Source organism: Mesoplodon densirostris, chromosome 11 (assembly GCF_025265405.1).
Source record: "Mesoplodon densirostris isolate mMesDen1 chromosome 11, mMesDen1 primary haplotype, whole genome shotgun sequence".
Classification (NCBI taxonomy): domain Eukaryota; kingdom Metazoa; phylum Chordata; class Mammalia; order Artiodactyla; family Ziphiidae; genus Mesoplodon; species Mesoplodon densirostris.
In genome coordinates this window covers 100,942,155-100,969,478 of record NC_082671.1, presented here as the reverse complement: position 1 = coordinate 100,969,478, position 27,324 = coordinate 100,942,155, and the positions used below count along the sequence as shown (strand labels likewise).

Here is a 27,324-nt window from a genome sequence, read left to right as displayed (position 1 = left end):
ATGAGAAATTCTCTTTGCTTTGAATAATGTGACAAATTCTAGGCAAATGGAATATCTAAAGTATACTTGTATCCATAACTCCTTGTTCATATATGTTAAAGTGTCAGAACACATCTATATAAACTATGGATTAATAGAGGGATTTGTCAATATTTGATTTTATGATTAAGGTAATTGGGTGAGTAAACGGAGAAACTGTTGCTCTCCTCCTTAATTCCTTGCCAAATACCTATTATATTTATATTTTTCAAAAGCTTAAGGGATGGTACAGCTGGGATGTATAATGAGAGCTAGAGGGAAATAAAGAGAAGGAGGAAAGAGGAAGAAAAAGAGAAGAACATACACACTTTTATACTTTTTATTTTAATTTTTACACTTATTCTTAACAAAACTACCACCTTCAAAGAGAAGGAGGATTTTATGATAGAATTCATAGTAATGCTTCCATCTCTTTGTGGAAACATAAGTGAGAAGCATGAAATAGATGAGGGAAGTCTAAGCAAAGAGGAAAATCCTGCTTTCATTTGGATGTTCACTCTGCCTTATTACTGATGTTTTCTGTCTTAAAATAGCAACACACGTGGGATCGAAATGTCAAGGAAAGTATCTTGCAAGGACTGCATTCCAATGGCTAACAAAGCCCAGTTGCCAGTTTACACTATATTTTAATTTCAAGCTTACGTCGAACAATAAGCCACACTCTTCCCTTTGTTTCTCCCTTCAGGGGTAGAAGAAAACAGTTTGGACAGTTTTGTTTTTGATACGCTGATTCCTAAACCAATTACCCAAAGGTACTTTAACTTGTTGATGGAGCATCACAGAATTATACTCTCAGGACCTAGTGGTACTGGAAAGACCTATTTAGCAAACAAACTTGCTGAATATGTAATAACCAAGTCTGGGAGGAAAAAGACAGAGGATGCAATTGCCACTTTTAATGTGGACCACAAGTCTAGTAAGGTAAGTCGCAGACTCCTAAGACAACTGCTGCTATTTATCCGTGTCTTAAGCAACTAAGCTTTAAGATTATATGAAACTTCCGTATTGTACATGGAAACATATCCAGCTCTTCGGCTAAAACTAGAATCTGGTGAATGACTAAACCCTATTTCATGAATTTGAACAAGGCTGCTCAGTGCCCTTCAGGTATCAGGTATTCACAAGCATTGAGAATGGACAGAAGAGAAGGACAGAGTCTCCGTTGTCTGATTCCTCGTAGACGTCCATACCACAGAAACAAGAGGCCATGACTCTTCCTGCAGGAATCAGAGCTTTATAAAAGCCAATACTTGGTCTAGGTCATAATAAATAAGTAGGAATTAACTGGGATGTTGCAGCAATGGGGATTTGGGTGTAATTAATATATTCTAAGCAGAAATTCTGGGAGCAGCAATTTGTTTACATCATATTTCTATAGGATTTCTGCTTAGGAACCTTAGGAAATTGAACAATATTCCATTTCACCATCTACTAAGGTTTAATGTACCATAATCATCCTGAATGCTCTCAGCTCTTAAATACGCATGAGGGGCTATAAAACTCAGCCAGGACTTTCGTATATTTAGAGTGAAATAAAGAATCCTAAGAAGGAAATAGTTGATACCTGATATATTCCTAACACTGGACTATTTTTGCCTATAGTTATTCATTTACATTCTCAGTCAGTGCAACCTAAGGTTCTCTTAGGAAACTACATCTGTTATAAGCAATACCTTGAAGATATCCAGATGATACTGGGTCATGTTGTTTTTCCAGAGATAACCTGGTTAGATGATCTAAACCGACCCAGTCTCACAGAAACCTCTGGCCTGCAAATTTTTAGCAAAGAAACATGACTCCCAAAAGCAACCCAAACCCACTGGATTCTTGACATAAACAAGACATTTAATTTAGTGAACAAAAATGTCTTAAAGGAGTAGTTCATTAAGTCCGTATCACTGACCAACTGTGGGACCTAGGGCTGATTGTTGAATTTCTTTGTGCCTTAGTTTTCCCAGCTGTAATATGGGAAAAAGTAGTGGGGTTGTGGTAAGGACTAAATGGGTGTGTATCTGTGTGTGTGTGAGAGAGAGAGAGAGAGAGACAGACAGACAGACAGAAAGAAGCAGGGAGAGGGAGAGAATAGTACAAGTAGCAAGCACCACCTAAGGGTTGCCTGCAGTTATTAATTATAGCTCTTGGTTCCCATTACTGTAAGGGTTTCTTACACAAATACACACAGACACATACAGACCACCCACCCCCATCACATACACGGATCTTTGTTCAAAATTGGCTTATACGTATTTTTCAAGGAGAACAAAGGTGTGTATAAAGCATGATGGGATCTCTTAATGTGGACTCAATACAGCACATGAATTCTGAATGTTTCTTTGGAACTCAACACTATTTGGATTGCGGTTGAACCACCCATTCTCATTTCAAGTAGAGAGAGACATGGCCCCTGAGGCAGAATATTGAACTCTTTTTTTTTTTTTTTTTTTTTTTTTTGCGGTACGCCGGCCTCTCACTGTTGTGGCCTCTCCCGTTGCGGAGCACAGGCTCCGTACACGTAGGCTCAGCAGCCAAGGCTCACGGGCCCAGCTGCTCCGCAGCATATGGGATCTTCCCGGACCAGGGCACGAACCCGTGTCCCCTGCATCGGCAGGCGGATTCTCAACCACTGCGCCACCAGGGAAGCCCCGAACTCTTCTTTAAGCAGAAGCAGGAAGAGCACAGTTGTTTGCTTCAGCCTACACCTTTAATGCCTCCAGTGAATTCTGGGTCTCCTCATAGCTTTATTTAAAAGCTTGTAGCACATTTTGTTTTCTTTTCAGCCAAAATGATGAAAGAATTGACGTGTCTTAATTACCCTCAGTGCTCTCTTTGGTGTTTCCTTGATGTTGATGTGACAGAGCTCTTTAGAAGTTACATCTGTTATGAAAAAAACAAGTGGTTGGAAGATAGGAGAAGAATAGATTTATTAGAGGAAACAGGCATTTTGATAAAGTTGGAGAATCACTTAAAATCAAGTTTTGAATCAGATAGATTGACTTGGATATAATTCGACATGCTAAAATAAAGTAGGGTAACTTAACATTAGTTCTAAACTTTGCATCACTCCAAAAAATACTGTTATATATAAGTTCTTTTTATTTCAGTTAAAAAAAATGTTTAGTACTTGGAGATATTCTTAATCAATGATAATTTATATGTCCTTTAAAATTTGATCAAATATATCCAGCACTCTTATTTTCTACTTTTTCTGAATAAAATCACTTGTACCATTATGAGGTCAGTTTAATCTTTGTTATTACAAACTGATGAAAAATAAAGCTTGCCAACAGCCTTTGAACAGAACAAATGATGCTAGTAAACAGTAATAGGAAGAAATCCATGGGCAAATCACATGGCATTCATCACCAAGAAAGCACAAACTACAACTAACAAATGCTTATTGTTTCTTTAGGTTTGTAAGATTTGAATGACCTGTCAGTAATGTTGGATACCAAGTCATGGCCAGAGAATTTGGCCAATTCTTGCCAAATTGTCAGAGAATCCACACTTTATTTTCGGGGGGTTGATGGTATGTGAGAGTGGTATAGAGAAATAGGGATGACAGGTTGGAATTGTAGGAAGGATGCTGCCAAGTGTAGATTTACTTAAGTAAAGGGTGAATGAGGTATAAGGTAAATTCTTTTCCTGTGAAATGGAACTGTGTAACTGCTGACATGCTTTCTGTGATGCCTTTGATAGCTCTGAAGAGACAAAGCCACAAATCACTCACTGATTCCAAAAAAATCCAATAATAAACCATCAAATGAGAAAAATCTTTTCATGTTCTTGTTCCCCCTGCATTTTACATTCTTTTCCTCTTCCCAGTCCTCAAGCCCTCCCTCGAGGTGCCAGCTGGAATATTTTGATTAAAAACAGGATACATAAACAGTTACACTTTGTGACATTTGATATGGTGGGCCCAGAAGGCTAGAGGTGGATTTAGTAAAGAATATGTGGCCAACTGAAGCCACTTGGAATGTTAGGTGGGAAAAGATCAGAAAGCTGGACTTGGCGGATTCATTTTGAGTGTGTCTGGAGTCAAAATCAGAGATAGCAATGATCAATGGTTTTTATATAACTGCTGTGTTGTGTGTATATTTTCAAAGCATGGGACTCGTCTCATTATCAATGTCCATCTAGTAGATATACCTGTTTTTTTCTGCCTGATTAGATCTTGGACATGAAACTTCTAATGCTAATGTATCAGTACTTCAATCTAAGATTTTACCCTGATTAAGCTAGAGTGGGGATCAGGAAGTGATTTCAAAGAGGTTTGAGAAAACTCAAGTTGTATGACCAAATTATTTGTGTATGCCTGTTTCTACTTGTGACTGGTCCATAGCTTTCATTAGATTCCCAAAGGGATCTACTACCCTTCTCAAGATGAGAGAGGACCACAATAGAATCTAATGGCCCTACTTTTCCAAAATCACCCGGTGACTTTTCTTTACCAAATTCAATTCAAACTTGTCCCCCTCCCCCACCCCCTTCACCTCCACCTCCTCCTCCTCTCCCTCCACCTCTCTCTCCCTCTTTTGATCCGTATATACTAAATTGCTACAATTGATCCCCCCTTTCTAGAAATTGTTCTGATTTTCATGATTATCATTCTCTCCTTGTCTCCTTCCTACCCTCTAGTAAGCTGCTGCTCAGTGCCTTTCACTGACTGTTTTTCCTTTACCTTCCAGTAAATGAAAATATCCCCAACATTCTGTTCCCTCCCACTTCTGTTCTCATCTGGATAACTCCCTTGTTTCAACTTGTATTGGCTCCAATTGGACACTATTGGCTGTGCCCACTCTTCCATATGGTAGGCATTTCTATTAGCTTACAAGTATGTTTTCATTAGCATACTAAATATACATGTTTAGGAATGCCAATTTCAATTCTTGTATATTTGTGATGTATCTGTGAAAATATATCACAAATCCATCTTCTTTCATCCATCTCTACTACCATTACCCTCCCACCCAAATAAACACTCTGTCACTTACTTGGACTATTGCAACTGTTTACTAACTGCTTGATTTACAACTTGCATTAAATTCCCCTTCTCTCTCTGCCTCTTTATCCTTGCACCTCATGGAAATAGAATGTCTTCTATTCATTATAATTCTTCTTTCATAATTAAAAGCTGACCACATTAAAATCCTGCAGTGTTTCCCCACTGCTTTCTGCTCTAGGTCAAAAATCTTCCCATACTTCTACTATTCCTCTTGAGTCCCACAGTGTCTCTTGGCTTCAGCAATTTCAGTATCTCTTGACTGGTTTCTCTTCCTCCTTTGCCATATACTTACCACACTTTGAAATCATGATTCTGACTACATCACTCAGATCCCCAGAACAGTCAATGTTTCTTCACTGTCAGTAGGAAAAGTCCAGTAGTCTTAGCAACCATTCAAGGTTGCAAACTTTCCTTTCCAATTTATTTACCACTCTTTCACAAAACATATACTGCTGGGTTTTTCCTACATGGATATCATCTTTTTATGTTTCTGCCTTTGTTCTTCTCCATCTATGAAGAAAGCTCTTCTTCCATTTTTAAGCATCACAGTATTACCTAATCTTTAAAATAAAGGATTAATAGCAAATAATACTGCCACCAGAAAGTCTTTCCCAGAAGCTACAAGTAATCTTTACATGCTCTGAACAAAATCTTTGGTGTATATTCTTTTGAGGTAACGTATTAATTTTCACTGTGAATTTTAGTTATCTGTATACATGCCTAACCTATTCTGGGCAGTAAGCATCTTGAATGTGTTTTCCATTTCTAATTAATCATCCTATCCTTCACATGTATGTTTTCTTCGATAAATAAATTTCTCTACCCTGGGGAAAACAACAACATATGAATGGTGCACATGTTTATATAGTAAAATCCAAATTCCTCTGCATGGATTCAAAGTCTCTTCGATTTCCCCTTTCATTGAGATCACTACTGCCACGGACCATTTCTCTTGCAAATGCAGAATACCAATATTTCTCCCAACACATCACAGAGTTGTATCTTCCACCTCTTACGATTTACTCTTTATTCTTCAATTATACCTCCTGCCCTCGTACCCTATTGTTCTATGAACCTTAAATCTGGATTAGATGCCTCTCTTTAGTTTTTCTGTAGTGTTTTGTGCATTTCAGTGATCACACTGCCTTGAGACTTACTTGCTGGCCTGCCTTTCTATCAACTCTAATGCCTGAATATAGAAGTAATCTCTAAATCCTTGGTGCCAGAGTACCTGGCACATAGTAGGCGCTTGCTAAAGCTATGTTGAAAGAGTAAAAAACTACCTACTTATCATTTGGAATTCTATTCATTATTCAAGATCCATCATGAAATTGTTTTTTAACCCTGCTCAAGATGTACAAATTGAAAATGTCATTGTAAATATGCACATATTATGGAAATGCTCTTACTGATTAGGATAATTGTAAGAAATCTAATTATATTTCTGGCCTACCCATCTGTGAGAGCAATCAGTGAACTGGTTATCATATTTAGATTAAAAGCGATTAGAAAGGAATTATACCTGTAAAGAACCAAGAAGCTTAATAAATGCTAAATGCTAATGTCAAGTGACCCAATGAAATATAACACATTTTGTCTGTTGTTATAAATTACAACAATTGCAAGCAGATAATAAATAAATAACAAATCAACCAACCAACCAACCACAGTTTTATTTGAGTCCCAGGGCTGTATTTTCAGATGCACCTCATCGAAATGAATTGAAATTAAAATATTTAAAGTCTTAATGGAAACCTAGGGGTGCCATTTTGGATTTAGTATATACTTGAAATTATAAGGTTTGCTAAAATCCATCTTTATCATTGTAATACCAAAAACAAGAATGAATCTCAGTATTTGTGGTTTATCATACGAGCTCATATCCAGAATTATTTTTTTTTTCACTTTTCTTCCAGGGAGAAAACAACTGAGAAGTATGTCCTTGTGTTTACAGCTTTATATTTACTTCAGGTGTCCTGTACTGGCTTTTCTCTTTCCTTTAAAAGTGTATCCTCTCAACATTGTATGTTTTTTTGCTTTGTAGAGTAAGGTTTTATATCAATGGAATGATCTGTGAGTTTTAATCAAAGAACTTGGATGGAAGACAAAATGTATCATTTCTAAACTATGAATTGTTTTCCATTGGTATAAATTTCTCATTAACATATTTGTTTTCTTTCTTTTTTAAAGGAATTACAACAATATCTAGCTAACCTGGCTGAACAATGCAGTGCTGATAATAACGGTGTAGAGCTTCCAGTTGTAATAATTCTTGATAATCTTCATCATGTGGGCTCTTTGAGTGATATCTTCAATGGTTTTCTCAACTGTAAATACAACAAATGGTATGCTTGTGAAATGTTTCGAGTGATAAGATATGAAAAAAATGGTGATCAAATATGCATTCTTGTGCCTTTATACCTTTTAAGACGTATAGTGGATGCTATTAATTTGAGAAGCCTTCATTACTATTATACCCTATTTCCAAAGAACCTCTATGTGTTCATTAGAACATCTATTTATTCATTCAACAATTGTGTCCCAGGCACTTTTATGGCAACATTACTTACTTGATGATGTTAACTTCTACAGGTATGCTGAAAGTCTGGGAGACCATTATCAATGATGGAATGTTTGAATCAGGGAAATTAAGAACTAGAACGAAGCTATAGAGCTCTTGTTTCACTCTTAGTCCATATTAAAGTTTAAATTCAGCCTTCCTATAGAAATAATTTTAATACATTCAGATATACCTCTCTCCACTAGTGATTCTAATTTTTAACTATTTACATGAAAGAAAAGGTTAAAGTAGGGTATAAAAAAAAATCTGAAAACCCTCTTAAGATTCACTATAGTATGGCCTCTAAAAAAGGACATATAAGAACAACAACAAATGTTAGTTTTAATGGTGCAAGTAACCCAGTTATCTCTGCTAGAGATTTTTTAAATGTCAAAAATTAATCAGCATAAAATAAATATTGAAACAAGAATACAAATTCTTTCATGTTATTAAGAACCTTTGAAATAATTATGAAACAAAAGAAAAAATTGATGAATTAGATTATAAGCACAAGAATCATAAGATGTTGGAGTAGAGTGAGATCACTGTGATTATTCTGTCTAATCTTTTCATTTCATAGATGAGAAAACGTGGAATTAGAGAGGGAAAATGATTTGCTTAGGATGCCAGATCTGAAATTAGAACCCCAAATCTTAATTTCCAGTTCAGTGATCTTTGTCATTTTCCAACCAAACACTACAAAATTACCCTTTTACAGCTTAATGTTAAAATGGAAAAATCCATATTTATCTAAATTGTTTTCTGAGACAATTTTAATGTATTCATCTCTTTTACCTTTAGTACATATAAATTTTCTTTTTTTTCCCCAGTCCATATATTATTGGAACAATGAATCAGGGAGTTTCTTCATCACCAAATCTAGAGCTGCATCACAATTTCAGGTGAAGATAAATTGAATTTTTTTCATATTGTCTCTTTTCTGTTTGCTTTTGGTTATTGTTTTTTCCATTTGTACATTGACAAATCCTGCCAGTGGTGACCTGGGGTGTGAAAATAATTCTCACTTCTTCTGACACTCTTTCTCAAGCAGACATTTTGTGATTTTCAACCTGTAACCAGAAGTGTTTCTTTCAAAAAGAAGAAAAAAGAAATGTTTTTTCTGCTCACAATGTCACTGGCTAACGTAGAGCACTGTTTTTCTAAGTGTGAGAAATGTGAAGACGGTTCCTATTTCAGGATTTGTGATTCTCCTACAGAAGAGTGCTCAGCCTGTACCTGCCCACTCACTGCTATGACGCACATGAGCTTCTCTTTAGCTCAAGATGAAAAGTTAGTTACAGTATAGCTCTAATGCTAATAGACCTCATCCCTTTGATCATTAGCATATGGCCACCAATTAAATTAGGAACATTATTACTTTATATTGGAAAGAGAATCACTGTGGACTTAAAGTTTAATTTATATAAAAGTTTGATTTGTATAAAAGTTTAATTTATGTAAAGATTTCTGAGTTTTTGGTTTTTTTCTCTATTTTTGTAGGTGGGTACTATGTGCAAACCACACAGAACCAGTAAAAGGCTTTTTAGGCAGGTATCTTCGAAGGAAACTGATAGAGATGGAAATTGAAAGGAACATACGCAATAATGACCTAGTCAAAATTATAGATTGGATTCCTAAGACATGGCATCATCTCAACAGTTTTTTGGAAACACACAGTTCTTCTGATGTTACCATTGGTGAGTTCCAAAATTGCAATATGCCATTTTCCAGGAACTATGAGTACGTGGTAAAGACAGCCAGATTGGAGGGCAGAAAATAACAAGTGAAGCTAATGTTTTTCAAGCTTCCAAAGACTTAAGTTTTCATTTTTTTTCCTTCTGAAAGTTTGCCTTCTTCCAAGCTTTGTATAAATATTTCTAATTAGATTCATTTTGTCTGACTACTCTGGTTTACTAAGATTTTATTGACATCAAATAAGTTTAATATAGACAAATATCTAAAAATCAGATAACCATTTGAAATAAATTGTATCTGTTTAGAATACCTTTTTTATGCTAAAAACAAATATTAGTTTATGGCTCTTATCAAATATAGTTGTGAGAGAAGATTTTAGTTAGAGGTAATTTAAGTGTTTTACATTTTTCATGAAAACAAAATTGTTTGAATTATTTTCTTGAGTTGGCATAAAGATGTTTGTTTTTGTATTCCTTCTTAAATTGCATGAAAAAAATGTCCCTTTCCCATTGTGGTGGATCATAAATACATACTCACTAAAGACACAGTGTAAATTGAAAAGAACAATTCTATATTTGTGATCAGAAGACCAAGGCAGAGACCCACTTCTGCAAATAATGACATATTTTATATTTGAAAATTCATTCCAGCATAGTTTTGTCATTTGTAAAATGAGGCAGATTGACTGGATTATGACCTTTAAGGTTTCTCCTAATGCTAAAATGTTATGTTTTAGATTAAGGTTTTAGTGTAAAAAGAAAGTAGGGTCCTGGAGATTGGATCTTCAGTGAAACACACTTTAATAATAATCAAACTGGCCAAGATTATAATTTTCTAAGAGTCCTCTAAGAAACATTCCCCCCAAATGGTGTCTAAATAGATTGCTACATATAATGGTTCTTCAAAATGTTTTGTTATTTGTTTCTTCTCAGGTCCTCGACTTTTCCTTCCTTGCCCCATGGATGTAGAAGGTTCTAGAGTATGGTTCATGGATCTCTGGAACTATTCTTTGGTACCTTATATTCTGGAGGCAGTGAGAGAAGGTCTGCAGGTATAGTACTCAATTTTCTTTACTGTTTTCAAAAACAGTGAAAAAAATCATCCTTTAAAAGCAAAAATAATTCATTTCTCTGAGTATTTGTGCAGAAAAATAAAGGCATGAGCTATATAAATATAGTGGTAAAGTTTGAAAGAACAAATAGTATAAACTACTCTTTTTCTGTTCTGAGAATAAATATGTAGGAGAAAGAGAAAGCACAGTTATTCTAACAAGTACACATTGAAGGCCAAATTTTTTGCCATAGGTGTTTACAGACCTGGTTTTTTTTTAATATTTATTTATTTATTTATTTATTTATTTATTTATTGGCTGCACTGGGTCTTAGTTGCAGCACCCGGGATTTTCGTTGCGGCATGTGGGCTCTTTGTTGCAGTGCGCAGGCTTCTCTCTAGTTGTGGCACGCAGGGTCGTTAGTTGCAGCATGAGGACTCTCTAGTTGTGGCACATGGGCTTAGTTGCCCGGCAGCATGTGGGATCTTAGTTCCCTGATCAGGGGTCGAACCAGCGTCCCCTGCATTGTAAGATGGATTCTCAACCACTGGACCACCAGGCAAGTCCTCAGACCTGTTCTTATTAGATAGCTAGTTAATTGCACAGTTCTACATCTTACAAGAAAGGCATGTTTATGTGGACCTTGATCATTTATTCTCTTTTTATCTAATCTGCAACAAGTAGTTTTTGCTTATAGTTTCCTTGCTTAGGATATTTCGTTGTTTGAAGCCCTTTAACGTCACTTGTAAGATCCTTTACTATCTATGAGAGTGCTCTAAATCTAAGGCATTTGACTTTTTAAAATCTATGGGAGGTGGGTTTAGGAGCGCCCCTGCTGTCCCTGTCATCCACCTTGCATCTGAGATCCTGCAACCACCCCTTCTATTTACTCTTCACTAAGAAGTCAAAATATATCACTAATAAGAAAACCCTTTTTCTTAAATAAAATGTATCATCCCTTTTCCATCAGTCTTGGTTTTTTCCTTATAATGAAGTTGAAATTTCATGAAATTGTAGAATTATAAAACTTACGTGTGAATATTTTAAGATTGATATTGTATAATTACCAAACTTGTGGCAGAAAAATCCAGTCATCTTTACAATAACTTAGCTAAGGTTTAGGCAGTATTTTGCTTAGGCATCTCTATTTCTGGTTATCACAACTGCTGCTAGAATTCAGATATACTTCATGCTTTTCACATTTTGTCATCTACAATACTGTGTTAAGTCTTTATTTTACTGTCTAAAAAAAATGATTTTCTATTTTACTTCATTTTGCTTCCTTTTACCATCATGCTTTCCTCACCTAGTAGAAGGGCATGGCAGTGATTTAGAACTATCATATTATGATGTTCTGAACATTCAGAGGTAATGATCCTAGAGAATGCTAATCAGTTGGTTCTAATCCATATTTAAATAACTCAATTTCATATTTTTAAGGGTATAAGCCAGACTAGCCCCAGAAAGTGTCTCCAACAAAATTAAAGCCTGTACCAAAGATTTTTATTTTTCAAGTATAACATAGCACATGTGAGGATTCCTCTAAAACTATTATGCTATCTCAGATGTGAGTTAGGTCTCTTGTTTCAACCATTTTTACCAAAAAAAAATATATATATATATGTATATATATATATACATATATATATATTTTTTATGAAAATGTATTTAAAATATTCACAGTCATAATTTTAAAATAAATATTTAAATGAATTATTTGTTCTTTAGATACTATTTCAGTATTAATAAACTATGACCCAAATCTTTATATATGAAATTCTCCTTATTTCGTATTCATTTGCTAATATTTAGAAAGAATTAGAAGCGTTTTAAAAACTCAAAAACCATAATACCTAAAAATCCTTAGATCTCATTTTTTTAAGTACATAGTGTTTTTAATATTTAAATCAATATTATTTCTAAAACACTGTCCTGAGAATTATCATACAATAAAGCTTCCATTTAAACAAAGGCATAATCACTAAGGTAATACCAGTTTCCCAAACTGAAAGATACTTCAAAATATTTTTTTGAGGAGGGATTAAAAGATCTCAAGTTTTTTGCTGTGGTTCTGGATGTTTAGTAGTAGGTTAGTGTGAAAGCTGGTTCAACCATGATGTAGGGAGTAGCTGGGTGTTGGTGGGGGTTGGTGGCAGGAGGCAGGAGGAATTCAGCACTTGGAGAGAAAAAGGAAAACCCTTTGGTGAGTAGAGAGTTCTCATTGCTACTGAAGGATATGCTGGACCAGAAGTCTGTTGGCAGATGATGTTCTTGGGATGGTCCATATGTGACTTCTGGAGGAACAGGAAAAAAAGGAATCACACACGTCATGAACCATTTCCTTGGATCTCCTGGCAACAAAGAACCATGAATTGGAACAAGAGGTGGAAAAACAAAGCATGGTTGCAAAGATGAAAATCTGAGTTGAGAGGAACGGAAAAATCTCTCTTCAAATGAAGGCTGATGCTTTGATGGGGAACCGTATGGGGAATACTCTTTACCAGATGTTCTAGTTGAAAAAAACACTGGTGATGCACTGGATTCCAATTTTTATTCTGATGATTCTATCTTTCTTGAAATGTCAACAATCAGATTATCTCCTTCTGGATGTTTAAATTTCATTTCTTTCAATTCTTCTTCTATAGCATCTATTTTACTCTGAAATATAGAATTGAGCCTGTTTAGCTTTTTATTGGTCACCCCCAATTTTGCTGTCCTTGATGATTCTTTAAAAGGCTGGCATCTATTGATTCTACTAGACTTACACATTTTTTTGGTAACATTTCCTTTCCAAGAATTATATGCTTTCCTTCAATTAGTTTAAGTTGTATAGCAAGCTATGTTTTACATCCTCTATAATAAAGTAGATTTTTAACAGAGAAATTTTCTGCTCTAAAAGAAGAGAACTATTAAAAAAGAAAAGAAAAGAAAACTAACCATTGCCACCCCGACCATCATCCCCTAAAGAAATGCACAGCTATCAAGACCTGAACTTTTTTTTTTTCTTAAGGCAAGCTGCCTCAATGTCATACAACTTCTCCAGGAGAAACTCAAAAGACAGTTCCAAGGCAGCCATGGGCTTTCATGGCCTCAGTGTCCGCCATTTTGCTTTTGTCTCACTGAACCACCAGAAGACACATAGAACACTTAACACTGTGTTCTGTGCCATCCAGGACCAAGATGTGTATACACCTAGTAACCAGGATTGCCCTCAGTGGAATAGGAGAGTCCATTAAAGAACTAGTGTACCCATGTTACTGTCTTTTTCTCTTAATTTTAACTTTTCTTTCTGTGCCCCTGTGGCTTATACTTTTTTTTTTTTTTTTTTTTACCAAGTCCCATCAACCTCTTTCTCCTCAGTGTGCCCTTCCCAGTTTGGTTTTGGCTTTGTTTTCAGCTTAAAAATTCTTTAACATCGCTTGGATTCATCTGCCCTCTACTCCACTACCAGCACTTTAACCAGACTTTATAATCTCTTTCTATTAACTTTCTCCCTCCATATGAGTTTTGACAAATCTTTCATTTCCCATGATTTTCCTCTTTTACTAGTGGCCTTATAAAAAAATATCTTAAAAGAGTTTTAATGGGAAGCAGTGAGATTATAGAGAAAGTTAATCTGAGGGAAATGGTTGTCGGAGAAAGGATTCTTATTTTCAAGGAAAATTTGAGTAGAATGAAGTGGACAGAGAAAAGAAGTCTCTTTTATTCATCATCTTTCCAAAGTGCACTTTAGTAAAGAAAGCTATTTAGTGTCTAGCTTTTTAATTTTTCCATTACTGGAACTTTCCTTTCTCAATGATGAGCTTTCTTTTAGTTTGTAAAATTACTAACAAAGATAAATGTGGCAGCCATTTCTTCATGTATTTAAAATAAAGCTCCCTCATGCTCTCCTCCAAATGTTGGCAGTCTATCCCAAATGTTCAGCTTTATTTTGTCTCCAGCTTTATTTTGTCTAGCCTTCAAGTTTTAAGTGAACTATATAGAGAGATATATGTTTAAAATCTGGAAAATTGTGTATGGACACTTCATTCCCCTGAGTCCCATAGGAACTCAGTGTGCAAAGGAATCAATCAATTAGTAGTTACCTTTTGTACTGAATAGAAATGCATTTTGTATGTGCTAAATTTGTGATCACTTTTTAGATGTATGGGAAACGAGCACCTTGGGAAGATCCCTCAAAATGGGTGCTTGATACATACCCATGGAGCTCAGCATCTTTGCCTCAGGAGGGCCCAGCATTACTTCAATTAAGACCAGAAGATGTTGGGTATGAGGGCTGCATATCCACAAAGGAAGCTACAACCTCAAAGCACATTCCACAAACTGACACAGAGGGGGATCCCCTGGTAAGAAGCTGGTGTTTGGTTCTTCCTATATAATCTTTTTTTTTTTCAGTGTGAAAATGTTTTTATTAGACTTCACATTTATATAATTGTGGCAGTGTTCCTATATAATCTTGACTATAGTGTGCGGTCATCAGTATTTATGCATCAGAGACAGTAGTTATCCTATGTAATATTTGAAACTGTCCTGATATTGGTACTCAGTTTTAAAATTTTTACCTTTGGCCTACTTTCATTGGGTGAAACTCTTAAAATGAAAGACCAAACTCATATGCTTAAAAATAATCAAAAAACACTGAAACCAGGCTGAACTCCGCGGCCATAATTTTTCTTTTATGTAGGAGAGGACTGAATTTTGTTCTAAAATGAAAGAAACCAGAAGAATATAGTCTAATGTATGCTTGAAGAACTAAAGAATGTTTTACACGTATCTGACTAAATTTAGAATTAGTTCTCTGTTGGCAACAGTAGAGAAGAATAAACTGACTTGAAATCAAAGGGACGTTATTCTCTGCCTTGCTCAGTTTGCAATCATGGAAGGCTTAATATAAGTCAGTAAAACTCCAAAGTATGAATACTCTGAAAATATTAAGTACATGATGTTCTTAGTAAAATGACTTTATTTTTGTATGTATTTTTTATTTTTAGAGATGACTTTTCATAGATTGGTATCAAACGTAATGTGTTTGTTAGCTTACCATTCTCTGACTAAAGGGATCACCAGGAAACCAATACAGAAAGAAGACGTGCTGAGATAAAGGTCTTTATGTTACTTAAAACAAACAAAAAAGGAAATGATTAAAATCATAATCTATAACTATACCTAAAGAAGAAAATGACTTGCTATCTTGTGGAATACCCTTATACCAACAACCCCGACATGTATATGTCGTCATCATTTCAGCTGATCATTCTGAACATTTTGGGGTTTATATGTGAACCATCTGATAAAGTTTCATGATTTTTTTCCCAACAAAATGCACACACACAGAAGATTTTGCATACTATTTCAAAAAGTTCCATAAAGTCACAGAGGTATAAACATTGACCTACTTAGAGCCCAGGGATCTCTTATTTAGGACTTTTGATCTAGGCTATAAACTTCTTAAGGGCCTGGAGCTGTATTTTTATAACAAGTATCTGACCCTTTAGCTCATACGTAGCTAGAAATCAACAGTGGTGGTGGAATTGGTTTGAATTCTGCATAATTGTGAGCAGACACTAAGTAATTCCTGATAGGATGATTAAAATGTAATAGAGTAAAATTAAGCCTTAGAGGACAAATATGGGTTATTTCCTCTGAATTTTTTATAAATTCCAGTTCTCCTTTTGCAGATTTTAAAACAGTTCCTGATAAAGGTGAGGTGTTTATAAGGTTTGTTTTCAGGGTTACTCTACAGAGTATGGGACATTTAAGGGATGTCCTAAATTTTCCCAATTCCCATAGTCCTGGTCAGCTAAACCCATTAATCACTCCTTTCCCTGGCTCAGAATGCTCTTGTCTTCTAGTATGGAAAAGAGATCAGGATCTCCACATTCTGAATGAGAATTTGGGTAAAAATAATCTCTGATTCCTAACCTGCTGCTCACCTAAACATCTTAAGGAACAAGGGGTTATGATATCTGACATGTTAAATGACAAAAACCTTATCATCTAAAAATCTTTGAATTAGGCACATTCTGTTAGGGAAGTAAGTATCTCTCCGCATTTATTGCTCTATATTTTTATAATTATTGACATAAGGTAAAAACATATTTGCAGTCCAATCTAAATCAGAAAAAAATCTACTATTTAATGTCAGTGATATATTTTTGAATCTGAACACGGAAGCAAGTGTTTGGCACATCTCACAGTGTTTAAAAATATAATGTGTCTTCATCATCAACAAACTCATTAATTTCATTCATTCAGTAAATATTAGTAAATAATAAGTATGTACTCAAGGCTAAGACCTGGTGATCAGAAAATAAATTAGATCTCATTTCTGATCTTAAGAAGCTCACAGTCCAGCCGTGGAGAGAGACATGTATATATATAAATTATAGTAAAATAATGATAGAAGTATATCCTAGATAGATACGTCCTAGATAGAGTCGTGAGTCTGTTGAGGAAGTGATTAGGAGAAAGCTCCAGAGGAGGAAAGGCTTGAGCTAGGTCTGGAAGGATGAATAGAAACTCACCTTGGGGTTGGGTGGAGAAGATCCAAACTTAAGAACATAGCATGCGAAACGTGATGGAACAGTACAGTCAAAATGATGAGTTTGGGGAGCTGTATACAGATTGTTGGGATTAGAACAAAAGGGACGGGAGGAATTACAGCTACAGAAGTCAGCAATTGTAAAATCATGTGAAGCCTTGTTTATCTCGTAGGAAGTTAAAATTTTATCACACAGACAATGGGGAACCACCAAAGGTTTTTGAGCAAGGGACTTATCTCATTAGATTTTCGGTTTATAAAGATCACCTTGATAATAGAATAGAGGGCAGATTGAAGGAGAGAGAATGGAGGCTGGGAGACCAGCAGATGTGTAAATACCAGGGATGATAAGGACCTGACGGAGGTGTTACAAATGTAAGACATTATATTTCTGACCCTGGGTATGGGAAAGAAGGAGGCGGGAAGAGAGGAAGGAGGTACTTTTGTAGAGAATAATGATCTATCCGAGTGACTAGTGAATGGTATGGAACCTTACCTCCCTCTTGTAATCTCCTTTGACTTGAATGTACAAAGCAACCCTATGAGAAGGCAGAGTAAAGCCTTCATATGTATTTATTATGAATCTGAGATTCTGAACTTATTCTAATAGGACATATTTACTATATGGCACCATTTTCAAAAATTAAGACTTTAATAATACTGTTATTACACGGTAAAACTTTTACAACAGTCAGCATTCAAGTGATTTCAAACATTTGTGACTGAGATAGAAGCACAACCCTTGAAACCATTTCTGCTCTTGGAAGGTGCTCAAAACACAGTTCTCTTTTACAAATCATCTTCACCCAGACGCTTGAATACACAGCCAGCTACTAATAAGGGAGGGATTGACAAAAGAAAGGAAAAAGAGAATATGAATGTGCATGAAGGTAGGGGTGTGTGTGTGTGTGTGTATGCACTCACACACACGAGAGAGACAGAGAAACAAAGAAGAGAGGAGAGAGAGGGCAAGAGAGAAACAGTATATTGATGGAGACATTTAGCTTTTTGACTCACTGGGATTAAGAGGTTATCACCAACTACTTTAATTTCATATCTTTATGTAGCTAGTTAATAAATTCAGGGAATTAGACAAAAAATTATATTGAAAAATGTTGTCCTGAAGAATATTAAAATGACTTCAAAATATGCTATAACTGTAGCTTCTTCGTCAGAAAGGCATCCTTGCTGGAATCGGTAATTACCAGTTTGTCATTTTATTTCACAGGTCTTTTTTGAACACACACTTTACGCTGAGCATACAAGCATGCAGAGCCTCACATATGACTAAGGAATCCTTTGTAGATTTCTCCTTTCTTTGGCATCAGATTCCCTATATTTCTAAGTTGGAACCAAAAACCAAAAAACTTTGATTACATTATGAAATAACAAAGTTAGCACGCATTAAACAATACAAAGATTATTACAATTTACAGAAACCCTTGATAAGAAAACTACCCTCCCGAAGACATGTGCCATTTTTTCTGTGCTGTCTAAAACTGTTGAACCATTTATTCATGATTCACTTTTAAACAGTCTTTCTTTTTCCATCCCTACCAGTGGATCTGCAGATCTATCAAACTCCAAGCAAGGTGGCTGCCTTTTATTTTCTAATACATGGAAATGCTAGCTGTCTTTCTCCCCAGCTGCTTTCATGCCTACGTCCCTTTTATGAGAACAAACATTGCCATTGTCCTATAAGGCTGGGAAACTTGAGACAGCCGCTCTTGTTCCAGAAGGTGGTTTTAGTTTTCAGTGAGATATCCATCATATTTTAGCCAGACAGTCAACAACCACAGAAACTTGACATTGATTCTTCCCTTCTCCCTCCTCCAACGTTCATAGTCGGCTTCACTTGGTCACCTCTCAAGGTCAGCTCCTAAGCAGCAGATGGGGGGCTCCATTCCACTCCATCCCCACCTCCTCTCCAGGGACCGTGTCCGGGAGCCCGTGTGTGCATCTGCCTGTAGGAACATTCAGGACTTTCAGTTGTCATTCAGTGCTTTCTGCTTCTCGCAGCCAAAGAGCTGGGCAGCTTGGTGTACTCTCCAGCCACGAGCCCAGATGTCCAGCTGTGATACAGTTTCTTTTCCACTCTCCCTGCTGGAGCTGTATTCATTCACAACTACAAATAAAAGACGTATCCGGAGGCCCTATTTTGTCCTTATGGTTTGCTGTTGTAGTCACGTTTGGGAGAAACAGTGTAGGAGCCAGGGACAACTAGTAAAAATCTAAAACTTTTTTCCGTTTCCCTTGGAGGGGATGAGATGGGTCGTCCGTGTGGCTCGGGGCAGTGTGTTTTCTGGGACTGGCTTCCTCTATGCATCATTGCCTCCATCGATGTCTCTTTTTCTTTCTTCAGATGAATATGCTAATGAAACTCCAAGAAGCAGCCAATTACTCGGGCACACAAAGCTGCGACAGTGATAGCACCAGCCACCATGAAGACGTTTTGGATTCGTCTCTTGAATCTACCCTCTAGAGGGTGAAAAAAGTTAGTGGAAAAGACTATGCTTTAGAAAAAAAAAAAGGTTAAAAAGTAAGGTATTTTCACTAAACCACTGCCAATATGAAAGCACCCTGTCCAGGGCCCTGATCCAGGGCTGTGGTCTCCGAGGAGGCTGTAGAACTAAGTTTGAACCGCCAAGATGCTAAATTGACCCGGAAGTGTAACTTGCTTTCCTTTCTAGGCATTTTTATATCCGTGGAGTGATGTAAGGCTCCATTACTCAACTGGAAAGGACCCTAACGACAGGGCAACTGAATAGATTGCACATGGGATAGCCAAACTGGACTTTCTGTTTTTCCTCTTTAAAAGTTTACAATGCAGACCTTTTTTCGTTGTTGTTCCTTCCTTTGGTTTCCTCTGAGGGGCTGTTCTCCCCAAGCAGCGTCCATTCTTCTGATCCGTCCAAGCTCCTTTGTGCCACGTGGTGCTGGTCACGGAGCCCCAGTAGTGTTTGTGTTGTGCGCTCACCCCATTCCTAACTGAAGAGGCCAGGCCTCCACAAGCACAAATGGAATTGTGCAACCCCCAGGGAAACACTGCTGTGACAAGCTGGAGAAGTGCCAGTGTCATTCAACTGCCATGATCGCAGGATGTGCTCCACCCACTTTTAGTGTCTGAGTCACGGGTTTGATAAGGTTGTTTTTACCACCGTGGTCTTTGTAAACCACCTGCCCACTCCCTTAAAAAGAGTTTTATACCAATTACTAGTCAACACTGATAAAAGGCTTTTTTAGGGCTTTATTTGCTTGAGCCTCTTGTCAGTGAAAAGAAGCAACATTTCCTATGGTGCTGTCTTACTGCCTTAAAACCAATTTCTACAACAGTTTAGCAGTTGGTTTAAATCCTAAACCATTGGTAATTTCCACTGTCTTTTCATTTACAACACCGGTTAACGCAGTAGCCTCATCTCTCTCTATTTTTGTGTTTGTTTTTGAAGAAATGGATAGGAGAAAGATCAGTATTTTTACCTTGTGAATAGATTGCTTTGCCTATCCTCCAAAATACTCAAGTAAACCCAGAAACCCTCTTTGACTGTCACTTAAAAGCAAAGCCATGTGGCTAAATTTCATCCAGCTCTAGGGGAAAGAGTTTCAGAAGGCGGGAGATTGTGATTTCTTATCCAGCAGAGCTGGAAGCACTAGATGCAGCATGAGCACAACGATTCCGCTTTTCTCCCCTATTCTTTTTTTTTTTTTAATTATTATGAGTTTTGAGCATGTTGTTTTGATGGATATTGTTGTACATGAGACATTCAGCATTTGAGAACACTGATGCAGTGAAGTCACTGTGGATGAGGAAGCGTTTATACTGTAAAAGGACGATAGATTTGCACAGTCTACTGGGTAGGTATTGTAAATAATCATTTTAAAAACTTGCACAAATCAAAACAAACACACACAAAAAATTGTATTTTATCCTGTGGGTGTTAAGAGATGTTTCACTTGCTGAGATTTCCTGTACTTTGCAAATACAGAATGCAAACCCTCAACACTGTTATTATCTGGTGTGTTTGTCCTGTATTTACAGTTGTGATGACCATGCAGAAGCTATCAGTGCTAGAGTGAGCATGCTTCAAAACTGTCCATGAAGCCAATCCATTTTCGGAAAAGTAAAAATGTCTGAAAGTGCATCTGTCGTGGCAGGCTTTCAAGAGAGTGCATGAAAACTGATGGGAGTGATTGGAGACGTTCCCACCACACACAGGGGACAGGTTTGAAATTAATCAACCCAAGGGCTAGGCCATGGTGTAGACTTGTCCCATGCATGTGAAAATGTGCTACTTTCAGGACGTGCAATTGGTGCTACTCTCTGTGACCACCCACGGGTCAGTTGCTGTAGAACAATAACAACACGAGACATCTGTGCAGTTGTCAGAATGTCACTCAGTCCATAGGTCCTCCACGGTGCTATTGCCCTAAGGGAAATCGGAACTGAATTTATGCACATAGAATGGTCACCCTGACTTTGAAGCCTCAAACGTGGATCACATCTGTGGTGAAGCATCAATATATGTAGCTGGATGGTGACTAGTGGCCCTTGTATAATATGTGATCTAAGAAAATTGCTAATCTTTCCCTGCCGTTTTGAGAAACACAGTCCAAACACGGTCATAAACAAATTCCTGCAATACATCCCAGTAGGTCCGCCTAGTTTACAACTTAAACTAGTTTGTGAAACATTTGTCTGTATACATTTTATATTTTGTACATTTTTGATGTAACATATCATGTAAATAGAAACAGTGAAATAAATCATCCGAAAAGTTTTGTAGTCTTTGTAAAGCCCCGACAACAAGTACTTGGTGTCAGTGGACATAACTGGGTGATGTATTTTCTATTGGTTGATTGTTCCTCTAGCTTGTAAACCAGCTTGCATATATTTTTTTGCAAATGTGCACCCTGTATCTGTCTAAATTATTACTTTGCCATTAAAGTGGAATTATTTATTGACAACAAGGTGTGGCGTCTATATATGGAGAAAATTGAATAATTATGCACTGGAAGTATCAAGCTTTAAAGTGTTGCTTGTACTATTAATATGCCATAAGTAGGGATGTATGTGAATTTTTATTTTTCATTCCTTATAGAAAGGACCTCATAGCTTTTAAGTAAGGAAATAAATTGAAGGCACTAAGTATATCTTTTTAAATGAAAAGTATGATTCAGTGAATATTTTTAGAAAACTCTGACTAAATGGTTATAAAATAAGCATTAATATAAAATAAAATGTTGATATTCACTGAATTATTTGTTTTTATTCCATTAACTCTTTTTTTAAGCTTTTAGCTCTAAAGATGCTTTTAACATAAAATAATTTTTCTGGTGGTGCTTTATTTTTAATAGAGATTATAAAAAGAAACAGAACCCCCTTTAAAATGAGAATTTTTTCAAAGCACCTCAGTCTCCAACCCCAGTAACTGGAATGTTTATTTGGGTACTCTAAATAGGGTTTTAATTCTAAAAACAGGAAAATTAGAACAGTTATTGAGCAAAAAAATATATATTAGTTAAAATGGGTCTAGTATCCATAATGGATTAAAATTTAGGAGATTGGGAGATTTCCACAATTCATCTTATCCAGATAAACACTGAATTAAGGCAAAACTGGAACATAATTCTGACACATGCAACATCAGGCTGCATAAGTGTGAATCCCAGCCTGTCATTCTTCTCCATGTGACCTTGACCTTGGCCAGTTTACTCACCCTCTTTATGCCTGGTTTCCTCACCTATCAAATGATGATCAGAATAATACCCATTTCTCACAGATTACTGTGTTGTTCAGGGGTCAACAGTATTTTTTAAAAATTTTTTAAGAGTGCATCTTTTAACCAAGTTTTCTCATTTATAACATGGGGGTAGTAATATCACCTACCTCATAGCGCTGTTGGTAGCAGTGAGTTTAGATCTGTAAAGCACTTAAAACAATGCCTGGCACTCAGGAAACTGAATAAATGCCAGCTGCTGTATTAGCACTGCCATTATAGTAAATTAATAATGTCAGTAGTGTAACAAATACTCTCAAGATTCAATTTGTAAATGTATTCATGGTAATATTAAAGTCTTGTGAAAAGTACATCTTTCATCCAGTTTCCTAATCTGTAAAATGGGATAGTTACAGTATCTACTCATAAGATTGCTTTGAAGATGAAATATTTTATTTATTTATTTTAGATATTTTCTATTTTTTTATATTTACTTTTTAATTTTGTTAGAATATAGTTGAGTTACAATGTTGTGTTAGTTTCATGTATACAGCAAAGTGATTCTGTTATACATATATTCATTCTTTTACAGATTCTTTGCCTATAAGGTTATTACAGAATACTGAGTAGAGTTCCCTGTGCTATACAGTAAGTCCTTGTTGGTTATCTATTTTATATATAGTAGTGTGAGTGTGTTAATCCCAAGCTCCTAATTTATCCCTTCCCCCCCCCACATTTCCCCTTTGGTGACCATAAGTTTGTTTTGAAATCTGTGAGTCTTTTTCTGTTTTGTAAATAAGTTCATTTATATCTTTTTAAATTAGATTCCACATATGAGTGATGTCATATGATATTTGTCTTTCTCTGACTTACTTCACTTAATATGATAATCTCTAGGTCTATCCATGTTGCTGCAAATGGCATTATTTCATTCTTTGTTATGGCTGAGTAATATTCCATTGTATATATGTATCACATCTTCTTTATCCATTCCACTGTCAATGGACATTTAGGTTGCTTCCATGTCTTGGCTATTGTAAATAGTGCTGCAATGAATGTTGGAGTGCATGATGAGTCTTCTCCAGATACATACCCAGGAGTGGGATTGCTGGATCATATGGTAGTTCTATTTTTAGTTTTTAAGGAACCTCTACTGTCCTCCATAGTGATTGTACCAGTCTACATTCCCACCAACAGTGTAGGAGGGCTCCATTTTCTCCACACCCTCTACAGCATTTATTGTGTGTAGACTTTTCGATGATGGCCATTCTGACTAGTGTGAGGTGATACCACATTGTACTTTTGATTTGCATTTCTCTGATAATTAGTGATGTTGATCATCTTTTCATGTGGTTTTTAGGAAGATGGAATATTTTAAAATACATGAAGCACTCAGAAAAGTATGTCACATCTTAAGTGCTATATGTTGGCTATTATTATTACTCAACAAATGTTTATATTATACACCTAATATGTGCCAAGCAGCTTTCTTAGGCCTCAGAATCATTGACACTCAGGCCACAAACCTAAGTGACTTACAGTTAGTACAATTGGGTTTCTGCTTCTTATTTTGATGAGTACCTAAGCTCTCTATTAGAGAGTGACCAATGAGAAATCCAATGAATAGTGGCTAAAAGATATTCAGACACTGGTAGAATCAACAATACCAGTGGATTGTGTTTAAATTTGGAGAAGTTCAAATACCTTTATTTCAGACTTTTGGACTTTAATGTTAAAAAAAAAAAAAAAATCACAGTATTTTTATAAGAAATAAGCCACCTTAAAAATTGTCTAAATCTATGTCTTTGATCAGTTAAGACGTTTAAAAAGCTTCAACAGTGTTTTGCTTGGTGGGCGGGGGTGGGGGAACCGACTGATAGATAAAATATTGCATTACTGAATTCAATATTAATTTTTAGTTCAGTGGAGATGATTTGGATAAGTAATCATTGTAGGCTCTCTTCTCCACATGAAATATACATTATCTCTTAGTTACTCAGGAGTTCATCAGCAAGAAAACAAATTTATAGAAATTAAACATAGCACTTTCTGAACTAGAATCTTATTAGAGAAAAATGAAAGTTCTCAAGTTGTTTTCCATAAAATTGTAAAAAACTTGTAAACATTTTATTTATCACTGGAATTTTTAAAGTTTGCCTGAATATTCTAGACTAGCACGGTACAGTTGAAGCTGATGAACAACTGAGTAAATAATTTTTACAGTGATTACATGTTAAAATGAAAATACTTTCAGTATATTGGATTATATTAACTGTAGGATTAAAATTAATTCACCTGATTATTTTTCCTTTTTTAATGTGGCTACTACAAATTCCACAATTAAATATGACGTTCATATTTGTGTCTCACTTTATATTTCTATTCCTGTTGGATAACACTACTATAGAAAGATTGGTCTTTATAAAACGTAAATGTGATCACCTACCTCCCTCACCTCTTTTGCATTTTGTTTTTAGGGATAAGGTTCAAATGTCAAAGGACAATTCTTTGCTCAGTCTGGATTTTGCTTATCCCTTGACTTCCTTTTTCACCATGTCCCCTGCCACCATTTTGGTCTGTTCTCTACATTAGCCTAATTGTAGAACCTAGAAGTAATTGTTGAAACATTAACAACAGTTTTCCAGACAATTTAGCTATGAGCATGCATCAACATTTTCGTATAATTTGATGTATGGAAAAAACTTCTGGTACGCCAATTTAAAAGTTTCTCTCTTAGTAGAGAAACATTTATAGAAAATGTAGATTAGACCAAAAAAAAACCTATTTAAAGATTCCCAGCCTTTTGACTGTCAGGTGGATGGGTGAGTAGATGGTTTCCCAAATCAAATATTAATCCCATAAGTAATTAGGCAATTATTGAAAATTACTAAACATTTATCAATGTTCTAATTTATTCAAAGAAGATTACTAGTTTTATCAAGCAATAACATTTTGTCCCAGACCGGGTTTAGAATAATATTTCTTTTACTGTAATTTACTTCCCTTTACCCCAAGGCCCTTAAACATTCTCAAATGCCATTACCTTAGACAAGCCCTCTGATCCCACAGACTAGGTCAAAAATCTGAGTTATTTGCTTTTCTAGATCCACATATATATATATATATATATATAGTGAGTCACTTATCATGTTCCATTTCAGGGCCTAGAATATAGTGCATTCTCAATAAACATGTATTGAATAAAACTATTTCTGAACGTGGAGACAGCAGCTGAACTTCAGTTTATGGTAAACAAAAGCATTAAATTTGCGAAGAACCACTTTACAGGTAGAACTCCCTGGAAAGCCAGATTAATAATTAGAATACTGTTGAATGACCACAGAAGGAGGAGGATAACCTGAGGATTTGTGTCATCCACTACAAAATAATGCCTCACGCTTGGGATTTTTTTTTTCCCTTTAGATGTAATGGAGTACATACCTTCCACCAAGTTTTCTTTTTTCTTTCTGCTTTTCAAGTCCTTTGAAGACGTCTTATTGTATATAGCACAATTTAAATATGTGGGCTTTTTAGGGGAAGACATAAAATACACCAAGAGGTTGGAAATGTAATGCTAGAGCCCAGAAGACAGGTGGGGACTGGGAAGATCAAAATAGGAATCCTTAGCATAAAAATGAGAAGTGATGTGAATTTCACTTTGGGATGTTTCCCCACAAGAAAGATCTTGACTGAGAAGGCAGACAGCAGAATGCAAGAACTACAATCCTGCAGCCTGTGGAACAAAAACCACATTCACAGAAAGATAGACAACATGAAAAGGCAGAGGGCTATGTACCAGATGAAGGAACAAGATAAAACCCCAGAAAAACAACTAAATGAAGTGGAGATAGGCAACCTTCCAGAAAAAGAATTGAGAATAATGATAGTGAAGATGATCTAGGACCTTGGAAAAAGAATGGAGGCAAAGATCGAGAAGATGCAAGAAATGTTTCACAAAGACGTAGAAGAATTAAAGAAGAAACAAACAGATGAACAATACAATAACTGAAATGAAAAATACACTAGAAGGAATCAATAGCAGAATAACTGAGGCAGAAGAATGGATAAGTGATCTGGAAGACAGAATGGTGGAATTCACTGCTGCAGAAGAGAACAAAGAAAAAAGAATGAAAAGAAATGAAGACAGCCTAAGAGACCTCTGGGACAACATTAAACACAACAACATTTGCATTATAGGGGTCCCAGAAGGAGAGGAGAGAGAGAAAGGACCCGAGAAAATATTTGAAGAGTTTATAGTGGAAAATTTCCCTAACATGGGAAAGCAAATAGCCACCCAAGTCCAGGAAGTTCAGCGAGTCCCATACAGGATAAACCCAAGGAGAAACACGCCGAGACACATAGTAATCAATTTGGCAAAAATTAAAGACAAAGAAAAATTATTGAGAGCAGCAAGGGAAAAATGACAAATAACATACAAGGGAACTCCCTTGTTAACGGCTGATTTCTCAGCAGAAACTCTACAAGCCCGAAGGGAGTGGCATGATATACTTAAAGTGATGAAAGGGAAGACCCTACAACCAAGACTACTCTACCTGTCAAGGATCTCATTCAGATTCGATGGAGGAATCAAAAGTTTTACAGACAAGCAAAAGTTAAGAGAATTCAGCACCACCAAACCAGCTCTACAACAAATGCTAAAGGAATTTCTCTAAGTGGGAAACACAAGAGAAGAAGAGGACCTACAAAACCAAACCCAAAACA

The 27,324-nt window shown here is 36.1% G+C and overlaps 1 protein-coding gene across 7 annotated transcripts in view; it reads left to right on the top strand.

Moving 5' to 3' along the window:
* The window catches only part of NAV3 (neuron navigator 3), a 591,684-nt gene extending 569,841 nt beyond the window's left edge, over positions 1-21,843 (top strand). For 6 of the 7 annotated variants that reach the window (XM_060113459.1, XM_060113462.1, XM_060113461.1 and 3 more), the window contains 7 exons: positions 725-960; positions 7,232-7,386; positions 8,432-8,503; positions 9,102-9,298; positions 10,229-10,347; positions 14,490-14,693; positions 19,251-21,843. In XM_060113459.1, the coding sequence (XP_059969442.1) occupies positions 725-960; positions 7,232-7,386; positions 8,432-8,503; positions 9,102-9,298; positions 10,229-10,347; positions 14,490-14,693; positions 19,251-19,370 (1,103 nt within the window). In that variant the 3' untranslated portion in view covers positions 19,371-21,843. The remainder of the gene's footprint in view (positions 1-724; positions 961-7,231; positions 7,387-8,431; positions 8,504-9,101; positions 9,299-10,228; positions 10,348-14,489; positions 14,694-19,250) is intronic. The other variant, XM_060113456.1, reaches the window with a different exon arrangement.
* The last annotated feature ends 5,481 nt before the right edge of the window (positions 21,844-27,324 follow it).